General features: G+C 40.8%; 1 protein-coding gene across 1 annotated transcript in view; it reads left to right on the top strand.

The window, feature by feature from the left end:
* vps13c (vacuolar protein sorting 13 homolog C) overlaps nt 1-13,871 on the top strand; it is an 81,015-nt gene that overhangs the window by 19,074 nt on the left and 48,070 nt on the right. Inside the window, exons 19-40 of the mRNA XM_040128137.1 lie at nt 147-289; nt 510-702; nt 893-1,007; nt 1,601-1,737; nt 2,293-2,425; nt 2,538-2,655; nt 2,756-2,888; nt 3,395-3,467; nt 3,762-3,862; nt 3,985-4,132; nt 4,792-4,871; nt 5,331-5,390; nt 5,937-6,087; nt 6,181-6,297; nt 6,428-6,531; nt 6,831-6,998; nt 8,885-8,920; nt 10,636-10,940; nt 12,540-12,687; nt 12,772-12,880; nt 13,100-13,230; nt 13,414-13,570. Of these exons, the coding sequence (XP_039984071.1) occupies nt 147-289; nt 510-702; nt 893-1,007; nt 1,601-1,737; nt 2,293-2,425; nt 2,538-2,655; nt 2,756-2,888; nt 3,395-3,467; nt 3,762-3,862; nt 3,985-4,132; nt 4,792-4,871; nt 5,331-5,390; nt 5,937-6,087; nt 6,181-6,297; nt 6,428-6,531; nt 6,831-6,998; nt 8,885-8,920; nt 10,636-10,940; nt 12,540-12,687; nt 12,772-12,880; nt 13,100-13,230; nt 13,414-13,570 (2,860 nt within the window). The remainder of the gene's footprint in view (nt 1-146; nt 290-509; nt 703-892; nt 1,008-1,600; nt 1,738-2,292; nt 2,426-2,537; nt 2,656-2,755; nt 2,889-3,394; nt 3,468-3,761; nt 3,863-3,984; nt 4,133-4,791; nt 4,872-5,330; nt 5,391-5,936; nt 6,088-6,180; nt 6,298-6,427; nt 6,532-6,830; nt 6,999-8,884; nt 8,921-10,635; nt 10,941-12,539; nt 12,688-12,771; nt 12,881-13,099; nt 13,231-13,413; nt 13,571-13,871) is intronic.

The raw sequence follows: 13,871 nt of genomic DNA on the forward strand, positions 1-13,871 counted from the left end.
GGGCCGTTTTCCATTAAATACCATGATCCCATTACTGCTCTCAAGAGGATGAACCCTTCATATTTGAGTGACCCATGATATTTCCACTAGCACCACCTTCAGGACAAACTTTACACTTTTAACTGGTGTGTCTCTGTGTGTATTAGTACGTAGCCATAGTCGTCACCTTCAAGCTGTTAAGGACTTCGGTGACAGTCAGAGAGCAGCCTGATGTCCCAGAGATCCTCAAGATCCAGATGCTTGACCTCAGCACTAAAATATCTCAGAGACCTGGAGCTCAGGCCATCAGGTGGGTGTCTACAAGCAGGGTGCAGAACTACAGCTCTGGAGTTATGGAATGTCATTAAGAAATGCTAATCAATTTCTCACATCCTGTAACTGATATTTGCTACATTACAAAGGAAAATTAAGAGTGAATAAAAAAAACAAACAAACCATCAGTTTGACAGGTGACAGATCAGAACAACAGAAGGGATGTGTTTGATTTAAACCTCTTGGTTTTCCTGCAGGGTGGAGGTGGCATTGGAGCACTGGTATGTTACAGGTTTACAGCAGCAGGGGGTGGTACCTTCACTCATCGCCTCAGTTGGAGACTCCTCCTCCTCTCTCCTCAGTGTTGTGTTTGAGTTAAACCCAGAGGAGAACACCGCCGACCAGCTGCTCAGAGTCCACTCACAGCCCGTTGAGATTATCTACGATGCGGTAAATATGAACCAACCGTTTTCATCAAGTTTTGACATCAGATCACTGATGATTGTGCTTTATCAGTGTGTCTGTTCTGCTGGGAACAAATATTCTAAATCCACCTTTAGGAACAAATAATAAACCATAAATGCAGACTGGTTCTGTTTTTTATTTTATCCTCCTATAAATGTGTCTTTTTGTCCTCCAGCTGACAGTGAACAGCATGGCCGAGTTTTTTAAGACTGGGAAAGGTGTCGATCTGGAGGTTCTGACCTCGGCCACGCTCTCTAAACTAGAGGAGATCAAAGAGAAAACTGCCACAGGTCAGTTTAGTGAATGCATTCAACAGGTCATTGTCCAATGCGTCAGCTGTAGTGATGGCAATACCTATTGGTCCAACAGTGTGGTCCAGACTGACACATCTGAAAAACAGTTGGATTGATTTTCATGTTGAGTTAAAACATTCATGTTCCCCAGTGTACGAATCTTTAAAATTTTGTCCAAATCAGTCTGATGATAACTTAATCTTATCTGACACTTTGGAGTTTAGCTTGATAAGCTAAGTCTCAGAAAGAGGTTGGGGTCCAATAACATTTCATCAATTCTGAATCCAGTATCAAAACAGCTTATCAAATCTGAATACCTTCAGTCTTTGTGAGGAATTTTTGAATAAGACACACAAAAAAAGGGTTTCTAAAAGCCACTGGAATAACCCACATGAACCATAGTGTGTTTTTAGATATTACGAACTGAATATAAATGAATGCTGAATTCTGTCTAATTTATGTTGACAGCTTTTAGCTCTGACCCCAGAAATGAGCATCCATCAGCTCTGATGGAACTCGATGATTCTGGATTGATTCAGTAGAGGCAGTCTGGTCCTCATCAGGACTCTAACTTTTTCTGGTCTCTGCAGGTTTGTCTCACATCATTGAGACCAGAAAGGTCCTCGACCTGAGGATTAACCTGAAGCCGTCCTACCTGCTGGTACCAAAGTCCGGCTTCTACAGTGACATGTCAGACCTCATCATCATAGACTTCGGCAGTTTACAGGTCAGTTCCTCTTTTCATTTGGTTGATTTTTTTTTTTTTTTTTTTTCCCTCCCCCCATCAAACCTGAGTTTTACCCACCCCCAGGTCAGATTATAACCAAATATTGATTTATTTTTCATTTGAACTGTACCCGATTTTTTTTGGGTCACGTTGTACCACAATGTTGGGGGTTTTACCAAGATTTGGGTTTATGGAGCAGCTTTTGGTATTTAAATTCTAAAGTTATTAATCTAAATTTTTTAATGAATTTTTTTTTTTGGTCAGGGCTTGCTCAGATTTTTGGTGACTTTTGTTTTTTACATGGAAGTTTTAGGTTGGGTTTTATGTTTGTCATATTGTGTCTAATCAAAGTTCTGAGGTTTTACCTGATTTTTGGAATTTTTCCTTCGACGTGCACAACAAATTTAAGATAACATCATCGTTCAGGATAAATCTGACTTCTGCCCAGGTGTTTTTCCACACTCCTGTAGACACAGCTGTGTGTGTTTAGTTTGTTATTTTTAGTTGAATGTGTGTCTTTGTAGTTGAACAGTGTGTCTATGTATGTGTTTGTAGTTTAACAGTGTTGAGCAAAGTGGTCCCACTTCATCTTCATCCTCCTTCTCCTCTTTGGAGGAGATCATGGATCGAGCCTACGAGAGATACAATGTGGAGCTGAGACGAGTCCAGGTGCTCTACAGCAAGTCAGGTACAGGAAGACACACACGTGCTGCTACACAACAACTTCACTACAGTTACATACAACTACACATATCCCTGCAAGTCTATATATTATTAAGTCCTCTGTAAATTAATTCCAGGTGAGGACTGGAAGTTGGCTCGGCTGCAGGCTTCATCAGTCCAACACATCCTCCAGCCGATGGACTTAACTGTCCAACTGGCCAAGTGCATGGTGGAGAAGGATGCCAGGATGCCCAGGTAAGACTCACCTCTGCACAGGTTACCAATCTTTCCCGGGCTCACCTGCTGACTCACTTGTACATGTCATTGGAAAATTTTTGGTGTCTTTGTGTTTCAGGTTCAAGGTGTCTGGTGAGCTGCCGCTGCTGAATCTTAAGATCTCAGACCAGAAGATCCAGAATGTTCTGGAGCTGGTTGACAGCATCCCCTTGCCCAATTTGGGCTCCTCCCCCTCCACCCCCACAGAGAAGGTACACATGATAAAGTGTGGTCTTACTGTAGTCGCGCCAACTGACATAAAGACTCCATTCAGAAACTGAAACTGTCGCTGTGAATGTTTTACTTCTTCTACTGTAATCTAAAGTTCAGTCCCTCAGTGAGCCTTTTGGGAGGGTTTATGGGAGTAACAGGGAAGTCTGGGAACTGACAAGGAAAGACTGGTGGCATGTATGAGGAGTTTCAGGGGGTTATGGGGGCATTTTTAGGGAGTGATGGGAAACTTTGGGGTAATGTGGGAAAATTAAGGGGAGTGACAGGGTAAAATATAAGCGCTTGTGAGAGTAGGAGTGAGAGAGGAAAGTTTGGAGAGTAGCAGGAAAGTTTAGGGGAGTGATGGGAAAGTTTGGGAGCTTGAAGGGGAAGTTAAGGGGAATGATGGAGGAAAATTTGAGGAGTTGGAAGGAGAAGTTTGGGGAGTGATGGCTGGATTGCAGCTCAGCACTGATGTTCCAGTATTTGGGCGTGTTTCCTTCTGCAGTTGCTGTCATTGGCACAGGCCAGACCGCAAGCACTCGGCCTTCCCCCCGCCCTCCTCGACACCATGGAAACAGGTCAGTGCTTCCAGCAACCTGATGCTGCTAAAAAAACATTATAAACTTGTTTTTAGACATTAGAAATATTTATTCTTCTTATAACTGAAGTGAAAGAAACTTACAAAATGGACATTAACTTTTTCAAGACAAAAGATGTATTTTCATTCCATTTGTAAACTCACAAATGTGTTTCTTAATTTTAGTGATTTATGTAACTGGCTAAGGGAGTAAAAACAGTTTGTTTATTACTCTGCAGCAGTTATGCTTTACTTGTTTATGTGATGTTATAATTTGTATTTGTGCTGCTGTCAGATTCAGATGAAGACACTAGTGAGAAGTCAACTGATGAAGATCACCAGCGCTTGGCTCTGGAGGAACTCACTGACGTTCACTTCAAATTTGAAGTCAGAGAGGTTTGTTTGTTGCTGTATTCTAAAATCAGGTCATCAAGTGATTCAGGGCTTGCGGAGGTATTGTCCCAACAGTTCAAAGTTCAATTTTATATTGAGTACCTCTGACTGTTTGATGTGTTTAGGTGCTGTTGGAGCTTACCCAGCAGGTGGACCAGGAGAAGACCATCCTATCCTTCAGCATCTGTCAGCTGGGGGCTGAAGGGAAGAGGCGTAGCTTTGACCTCAGCATCACCTCATACTTGCGCAGAATCACGCTCGACTACCGTGGAGGTCCGAGCTTTTTATATTCAATTAATGAATTTTAATAGGATTATACATGGAGATGATCCCAACTGACAATAAACTTTATTTAAGAAGGTGGAGAAGGCCGTTGTCATTGCATCCAGAGTGGGTGTAGAAAACTGCATCTCTTTATTGATTTAGGTCTAAAGAAGGTCAGGAGTCCTATTGTTGGCTGGTAGCATAGTTGAAAGAAACTTCTTTACTTGAAGAGTAGATCTAACCACCATTAAGGCAAATGTTAAACTATGGCTGCTACATCATATTCTCTAATACAATATGCGTCTATTAATATGTTCTATATTTACGGCAACATTTACGACTAGTATGGTTTTCACACCAATACTTTTTGTTGCAAAAAAATTCAACAAAACCACTAAAACTAGAACCCTTTAGATAATAACAGTTAATCTATAAGATTGTGGTAAAAATTTCATTTTAGAGTTTTAAAATTTCCTCCACCTGCAGAAACAAACAAAAGCTTTGTCCCTTATTCTGTAGAACAACTGAAGTGACTTAACCACATATCTGTTTAGGTTCTTTGTGCGTGTTCTATGTGTTGTACTGTATGTTGTTGAGATGTGTTTTAATGTGTGTTGTGTTGTGTTTAATGTGTTAAAGTGTTTGTTTTTTTTAAACATGTGTTTTAGATGGCAGTAATCATCCTCTACACCTGATCAGCTCCTCGGAACAGCAGGGCTCCAACCTGCTGAAAGTGGAGTTCATCAAGGTGAGCACAAACCCCTTCACATGTTCATGAGCAGACTCACCTGATCTGTTCAGAGACAGGAAATTGTAGCTCCGGTAGATCAGTGTGAAACTACAAAGGGAAACAGGGTTTAATGATTCTTTGGATGTCTGAATCTAACTGAATGTGAGGTGTCAGACACAGTAAAGATGTCGTAATCTCACTCTGTTGTTTTTACATCCACTTCAAGGGGAAATACAGATGTACAGAGGTTAAATGAGTGATGGAGAAGTTAAATGGGTAACGGGGGAAGCTCAACAGAGATGAGGGAAGTTTAATGAGTAATGGAAGAAGTTTGAGGAGTGGGGCACTGTAAAGGTGCTGTCATGGTCGAATAAAGTCAGAACCGGCATTTACCAAAACACACCGAAAACACTTTACTGAAACACACACATAAACGCACAATACTGAATCTGATTTTGTGTCTCTGTCGTCCTGCAGGCCGACCCCATCGGTCCCAGCTTCCAGACTCTGTTCGACAACACCGAGCAAACACTGAAGGTTGGTGGAGGGGGGTTTGCATAGCAACAAATGAGGGAGGGGAGTTATAAGCTGTGTTTGTCCTACCTCGGGGAAATAAACTTTGTTTCTTTTTCTAACAGGTTAGGACTTGTCTACACCTCAGGAGTCATTAACAAGTGAACACAGCTGATAAAATACTGTCACTCCTGGTACTTACAGCGGGACCAAAAATGTGTCTGTCTGAGATTTGGTAGTCAGTTAAGACCGATTTCATACTAGTAATAGAAGGCACTCAAGCAAAAGCAGTGGGTTTGACTATTTTTCAAATTTACCGCCATTAAACATAAACGTTAAAGTGTTTAAATATGAAATATATACAGTATTAAATACAGTCACAGCTTCAGTCCTGCTGCAACTTTTCAGACACTGAAGCTCTTAAAGCTGAAATAAAAGAAACTTCTTAAAGTAGATTTTTAGAACCATTGTGATTCTGCCAGTTAGGGACCATCATTCTTTCTCTCAGCTAACTGCCAGGTGTTCACCGGTGTCTCTCGTGTCTCTGCTGTTTACGTGGTTGTGTTTCAGGTGGAGTTTTCCTCTCTGCATTTCCTCCTTCACACTAAAGCTCTGCTGTCATCCATCAACTACCTGAGCAGAGCCCTGCCGTCACAACTCACCACTGCCCGAGACCGAGATGCCAAAAAACAGGTGGAGAAGTCGGGACAGGGCCGGACAGGTGAGTCCAGGCTGTCTACTCACAGATGGTTGTGTATGTCCCATCTCTAATCTTCTTTGTTTGACAGGAAGTGTCTTTCTACTCCTTCTGCAGTGTCTAAAGAAGCCAGAGATGGCGGTGTATTCAGCTTCAAACTTTTTGCCATGTTGGGTTGTTTCCACGTGGAAGTGTGTGATGACCACTGCAGCATCGCTGACATCAGAGTCCAAGGTATGAACAAGTTTTATTATGAATTCAAGTGAGGTGAGATTTAAAACTGAGGCTGACAGAGACATGGACAACACAAAATTTTCCCTCATTAAGCTCACGAACTATAAATAATAATCACTGTTGCCGGCAGGAATCGATGCGTCGGTGTTGGTGCAGGCGAAGGAGACGGAGGTGTTCGCTCGACTCAGAGACATTGTGGTCACAGACGTCAACCCCAGAACAATCCACAGGAAGGTCTGACACTGAGGGACTGTTTGTCTGAGGTTGAGGTTGAGGTTGATTTGTGCTGTGAATCATAAATGTTACACTTTTTAGTTTTTAACTTTCATTTTTAATTGCAAATTCCTTTTCTTCCTTTTATTTGTGACTACGTTTGTCTCAGTAAATTTCCTAATTACTGTTAGTGTTGTACAGTATATAGTATTAAGTAAGTTGTTTTTTTTTTCTTTTTTTTTTTTCCCCCGATTCATTGTGCGTAGTATGGTTATTATGCTGTGACACTTTCTCTGAAAGTTGATTGGATCTCATCTCAGGTGGTGTCCATCATGGGTGAGGAGGTGTTCAGCTTCAAACTGTCCTTATTTCCTGGGGCGACAGAGGGGGAGGGCTACAGCGACACTTCCAAGGTGGACGGGAAGGTCACAATGCGTCTGGGCTGCATCCAGATAGTCTACCTACACAAGTTCCTCATGTCACTGCTGGTCAGAAGTTTTATATATATCTAACACATACACAGTCTCGTGTGTGTGTGTGTGTGTGTGTGTGTGTGTGTGTGTGTGTGTGTGTGTGTGTGTGTGTGTGTGTGTGTGTGTGTGTGTGTGTGTGTGTGTGTGTGTGTATATGTATATGTATATACTATAATCTATATAGACACACACACAGTAAGGTTAAAATGCCACAATGGCTGTATGTGGTGGTTTCTTTTTTCATTTGCATCAGTTGTGGTTTTAAGTGTGTATTTATTTAAAAATATTATTTATATATTTGTATTTAGTGTATTATGTCTGTTCTCTGTCACTACACTGACTGCAAAAACATTATCTTTATTAACTTTCATCTTATTGTAAATTCCCAAAAATGAATTAGTATAATATTGATAATATTAATGATAATATTAATTGATTTTGAAATTTGATCCCACAGTGCAAGCCTTAACGTTTGATACATATGTAAATTACAGAGCTAAAGTTTTTAATAGAGATTTTGCTCTGAATTAACATCCGATTATTAATACAAACAATAATAAACACACCTGGCATGTTGTACTCTGCTGAAACCCTGTTTTGGATTTAGCTGCGGGTACCTTCAGCAGATCATTATGATGAGATACAAACTGGCTGTTTAGGATAAATTAGAAATTAGCAATTTCTTTCAACCATTTCAACAATATGCAGCAAAAATCTTTCTCCATATTCTCAAATCTGAACACACAGATGTCAAACACACACTGATGGATCAGATGTTCTCTTTATAGTCAGTGTCCATACATCTGCTCAGGAGTCAAGGACCCTCCTTATAGCGTCGATGTTTGCCTCATAATAATAATAATGTCTGATGGTAGCAACAGTGGTCTTGTGATTAGTGTCTGTTTCCTTGGTTACGGTGCAAACAGCAGCTGCCTATAGCTACTGAAACAATACTGTAGTTCAAAAACTGACAAAATCCTATTAGTTTTTTTTTTTTTTTGCACCATCAGTGTGTTATATTAATTTACAAATCACTCCCTGTTTACTTTATAGTGCAGCACATTTCCTGTCCATTTTAGTGTCTAAATTCTGGGTGAGGAAATTTATCCACTATATGCTGCCCTCAACAAAAACAAAAAAAGTACAGTCCAACCTAACGATCCTAAAATGCAGTGCTCCACGTTTTATAGATGCGAAAATTACAATTGCGTGCCTCAGCACCTGACAGTGATGATGATCAGTAAGTTTACTGCTCACTGTAGAATAAACTATTGCCTGTCTGTTTATACTAGGAGTTGTGACTGAGAGAATGAGGCAGTTATTTCAGACACAGACTAAGTTTATTATATGGTTCTATGGTTCTTTAGTCTTTATAACATTAACTCTCTACTCCATTCATTCATACACACACCTGTGTACTGTGTCATGGAAACGTGGGCATACAGGCAAAAGCTCAATTTCAAATTGCATTAAACTTTGTTTCATAAAAATGTGTAGTGCAAACTGATGGCACCTCTAAGCAGCCCTGCTTATGATTAAAATAACAATATATGACATACTGGGCTCACACTTGTAGTGACTGCTAAAAGCCTGTAAATCAAGCAAGTGAAAATAGAGGGAAACAAGCCTAGGACTCAGAACATGAAAAATGACGATCCAAAAAGCTCATAAGATATAAAATTTAAAAGAAAAACAGGACAATGATAAATAAAGTTTTTCTAAGCTCTGGTTCTGTCTTCAGTTGAGGGGAATAAAAAGCCACTGTCTGAAAATTTACAGCAGTTACTTATTTTTAAAATGAACTTTACTCAGATGTGTTCGTAACTGTTTTTTATTCTATATGTTAGTCAGTTCCCTGTCTCTCATGTTTCCTGTCTTCTTGATGTGTTTTGTTCTTTCAGGCTTCTTTTTGCTTTCAGTATACGTCTGGTGATGAGGTACAGCTTCCAGCATGCAGCTCTGAACTGCATCAAACCCTCTGCTTTAGCTTCACTGCACTCTAAATATTATCTGATTTAATGTTTTCAATAGGACACGGTCTCTGTGAACAGATTAACCCTGGTCCTCGACTCCACATGTGGCTTTTAGTCGTAGACTCTGGTTAATCCGACTCATTGCGATGATGTTTGAACCCAGTTTAACTCAGGGATGGAGAGAATGAAGGACAATTAACTAAACAAACCACATACACCAAACAAATAGGAAATCAGACTGTCTTTATTCTCCCCTTATGTGACAGGATCGAGATGTTTCCATATCCATTAGAAAACAAAAACTGCTGGTGGTCCATCACATTGAACAAATCACCCCCTTCACTGTTTGTTGTCAGTATTTTTATCGTCAAATATAATCGCAACAGTCGGCGTTTTTTTTTTGGAAGCTACATCGTCTGAGATTTGAGAGTCCACTGATCATAAACTGATGGTCCCATTTATGCTTTTCATAACACCAAAGTTTGTTTATTGCTGGTTTGTTAGGTGGATTCAGCCATTTTTTTTTCTGCTTTTAGATAGATAATTCAGTGCAGCCCTATGGATATTTTTCACGCTTTGTGTGCTATCTAAATTTCTGTAGTATAAAGGTAAATTTTCTTTACCCCCCAAAGCCTTCCTTGTAAATCCCATCTGCACTATGTTTACACTGCTTTTCAAAGGTGGAGAATTTTACAGCAAAACTGACTGACATAAATTGTGTGACCATCAAAAATCCAGCAGACTCAGGCTCTCCTAATGTGTTTCCTCCTGTTATTTGTGCAATGTCCTTTTAATCATTATACAAAAAGGAGAGACTCCCCACTTGTACTTTTTTGCGAAAATGGCACCAAACTGTGTTGTCGGTTTGATAAATACAGCACGAGTCTGAGGTAGAATGAGTCATAACTGAGGCAGAAAAAAAGGATAAAAATCTCAAAACACCTGGCTGTCAAAACTCCACCCATCTGAGACTGTGAGAACTTCAAAACAAACGCTATAAAAGTTTGCAGGTTGCATTTGAGTCTGATCTGACAGGCTGAGCACGGATGGAGGGATAATGGAAGGAAAGATGAGGGAATGCTTTTCATGCATATGTAACAATAATCAGATCTTACTTCCTCCATATGTGCTATGCATCTCACACAGCTGCCATCATTAACTCACCCATCCACACTGTCACACCCCCTGTCAATCACATGACCTCTGCCTGTGTGACGTCACTTCCCTCCTTGAAAATGGTTTTGACCTTTATGAATTTCATTCTTGTTTCATAAACTTTTGAACCTTTGATAACCTGTGAATAAAATGAAACAATTCATGTTTCTGTACTCAGTTCAAAAGAGATTTATAAATATTATTATTCTTACTAAATATATATATATTTTTTTCATTTATGGAGTGATATTTGTAGCTATTTTGCTGAAATCTTCATACTGGCAAAGTGTTTCAAGGGTTTTTATAGAAATTCTAAGATTTGAATCTGAATAATTAGGCCGAGGTTCATATTCTTCTTCTTAAGGTTTGTGAAACAGAAATGAGCCTGTACACTCCGTCCAGGCAGTGAACCCCCTTACACTGACTCCCTCTGACTGTACCCCGTCATGGCATATCTCTGTAACTCTTCATCATGTGACCTTGGGTTGTTTGTCGTCTCACTCCTGATTTATTTTGTCCTTTAGCTGTTTGTCGACAACTTCCAGACAGCTAAAGAAGCATTGAGCGCTGCGACGGCTCAGGCGGCGGAGAAGGCAGCATCCAGCGTTCGAGACTTTGCCCAGAAGAGTTTCCGTCTGTCTATGGACATCAAGCTGAAGGCTCCGCTCATCATCATCCCCCAGTCCTCCACCTCCCATAATGCGGTGGTGGCAGATCTGGGTCTGATCACGGTGGAAAACACCTTCTCCTTGCTGCCTGTTGAAGTTTTCTCTTTGCCGGCTGTGGTGGAGAAGATGGATGTGAAGCTGACACAGCTGAAGCTATCCAGGTATCAACAAAAAACTTAAAATATCAATATCTTCATCAAGGCAGAAATAGTACGAACAAACTGATTACACCTGGTTTTCCAAAGAAAAACATAACAATGAACGTGTGAAAGAATGAAGAGTGAATTTTGGTTGTTTCTGTTTATGCCCCTGCTCTGAGCTGCATTAAAATATGACGACGACCAAAGAGACAGAAATAGAAAGCTGAGTAAATGTTGAATAAATTTGTTGTCAGAACCACACTGAAGCAAAACCCTTCTCAGCCGGACATTGAGATCCTTCAGCCAATCAACTTAGAGCTGCTTGTCACCCGAAACCTGGCGGCTTCCTGGTTCACCAAGATCCCCGGAATCCAGGTCCAGGGAATCCTCCGTCCCTCAATGTAGGTCTCACATATGCTGTCGTTTAAACTGAGATCAAACTGTTTGTCATAGTAAGACAGAAAATTTGGCTGTCTGTCCGCTAGTTGAGTCTGGGTGAAGAAGACCTTGGTGTGCTGATGAAGATCCTGGTGGAGAACATCGGGGAGGGAAATAAAGAGCACAGCATGGACGTCAAAAGACAGGTGGCTCAAGGTAAGTTAACTCTCATAATGGTAAACTTGAGAGAAACCTACCGGACCAAAGAATGAAGATTCATCACGACCTGATAATATTTATAAATTTTACAAGATTTATATATAATACCTCACTTTACTTGGTTAATATTGCCTTTGTGTACCCTGTCAGCCATTGAAAGGTGTGAAGACAGAGAAATATATATATATTTTTTTCATTTATGGAGTGATATTTGTAGCTATTTTGCTGAAATCTTCATACTGGCAAAGTGTTTCAAGGGTTTTTATAGAAATTCTAAGATTTGAATCTGAATAATTAGGCCGAGGTTCATATTCTTCTTCTTAAGGTTTGTGAAACAGAAATGAGCCTGTACACTCCGTCCAGGCAGTGAACCCCCTTACACTGACTCCCTCTGACTGTACCCCGTCATGGCATATCTCTGTAACTCTTCATCATGTGACCTTGGGTTGTTTGTCGTCTCACTCCTGATTTATTTTGTCCTTTAGCTGTTTGTCGACAACTTCCAGACAGCTAAAGAAGCATTGAGCGCTGCGACGGCTCAGGCGGCGGAGAAGGCAGCATCCAGCGTTCGAGACTTTGCCCAGAAGAGTTTCCGTCTGTCCATGGACATCAAGCTGAAGGCTCCGCTCATCATCATCCCCCAGTCCTCCACCTCCCATAATGCGGTGGTGGCAGATCTGGGTCTGATCACGGTGGAAAACACCTTCTCCTTGCTGCCTGTTGAAGTTTTCTCTTTGCCGGCTGTGGTGGAGAAGATGGATGTGAAGCTGACACAGCTGAAGCTATCCAGGTATCAACAAAAAACTTAAAATATCAATATCTTCATCAAGGCAGAAATAGTACGAACAAACTGATTACACCTGGTTTTCCAAAGAAAAACATAACAATGAACGTGTGAAAGAATGAAGAGTGAATTTTGGTTGTTTCTGTTTGCGTCCCTGCTCTGAGCTGCATTAAAATATGACGACGACCAAAGAGACAGAAATAGAAAGCTGAGTAAATGTTGAATAAATTTGTTGTCAGAACCACACTGAAGCAAAACCCTTCTCAGCCGGACATTGAGATCCTTCAGCCAATCAACTTAGAGCTGCTTGTCACCCGAAACCTGGCGGCTTCCTGGTTCACCAAGATCCCCGGAATCCAGGTCCAGGGAATCCTCCGGTCCCTCAATGTAGGTCTCACATATGCTGTCGTTTAAACTGAGATCAAACTGTTTGTCATAGTAAGACAGAAAATTTGGCTGTCTGTCCGCTAGTTGAGTCTGGGTGAAGAAGACCTTGGTGTGCTGATGAAGATCCTGGTGGAGAACATCGGGGAGGGAAATAAAGAGCACAGCATGGACGTCAAAAGACAGGTGGCTCAAGGTAAGTTAACTCTCATAATGGTAAACTTGAGAGAAACCTACCGGACCAAAGAATGAAGATTCATCACGACCTGATAATATTTATAAATTTTACAAGATTTATATATAATACCTCACTTTACTTGGTTAATATTGCCTTTGTGTACCCTGTCAGCCATTGAAAGGTGTGAAGACAGAGAAATATATATATATTTTTTTAATGCCTGCTTTGTCTCTTCAGAGAAGGTGGAGCTCTCTGAGCAGCAAATGGAAGTGGTGTCACTACAGACGGGATCTGGTGCGATACCCCCCACCATCGGAGGTCTATCTGAAAACACCATCAATGTTCTCCTCAACTTTGAAATCAAAGAGGTACAAAATATAGGTCTACGAAGTGCGATACCAAACTTCTTACAGAACATCAGACTGACCTGAGGTCAAAAACCTGCAGAAAACCTGCAGAACCAAAGCCAATACTCACATGGTTCCGTAGCTGCAGGTCTGATCAGGAATCATTTGTCTGGAATTGACTCTTTCCCATGTCTTCTTTTGAAGGTGCTATTGACCCTGAAGAAGCCCAGAGAGCAGAAGGAATCGCCTTTCCTGGTCTTTCATGTCGCTCACCTAGGCATTGACACTAAAGTCAGGAAGTATGAAATGTGTGCCACAATGTACATCAACAAGATCACCATGAGGTGTCTGGAGTTCAAAGGTCAGAGCCTCACATGAGACTGGGGTTTAGTGATAATTCTGCTGCAAACAGCATGTTACCTTATGCTGTTTTCTGTGGTGTCCTGTAGTGTTTTTTTTTAGTGTCCTGATGTGTTGTCTATGGTGTCCTGTAGTGGTTTCTATATTGTCCTTTAGTCTCTGTGGTGTCCTCTAGTGTTTTCTGTTGTCTTATAGTATTTTCAATGCTGTCCCAGTGTTTCCCCTAGGATGGAGTTATAGAATCGGAGGTGAAGCGTGCAAAATTTTTTTAATTTTTTTTAATCTTTCGCATATGCGAGAAT

This window comes from Xiphias gladius, chromosome 1 (assembly GCF_016859285.1).
Source record: "Xiphias gladius isolate SHS-SW01 ecotype Sanya breed wild chromosome 1, ASM1685928v1, whole genome shotgun sequence".
Taxonomy (NCBI): domain Eukaryota; kingdom Metazoa; phylum Chordata; class Actinopteri; order Istiophoriformes; family Xiphiidae; genus Xiphias; species Xiphias gladius.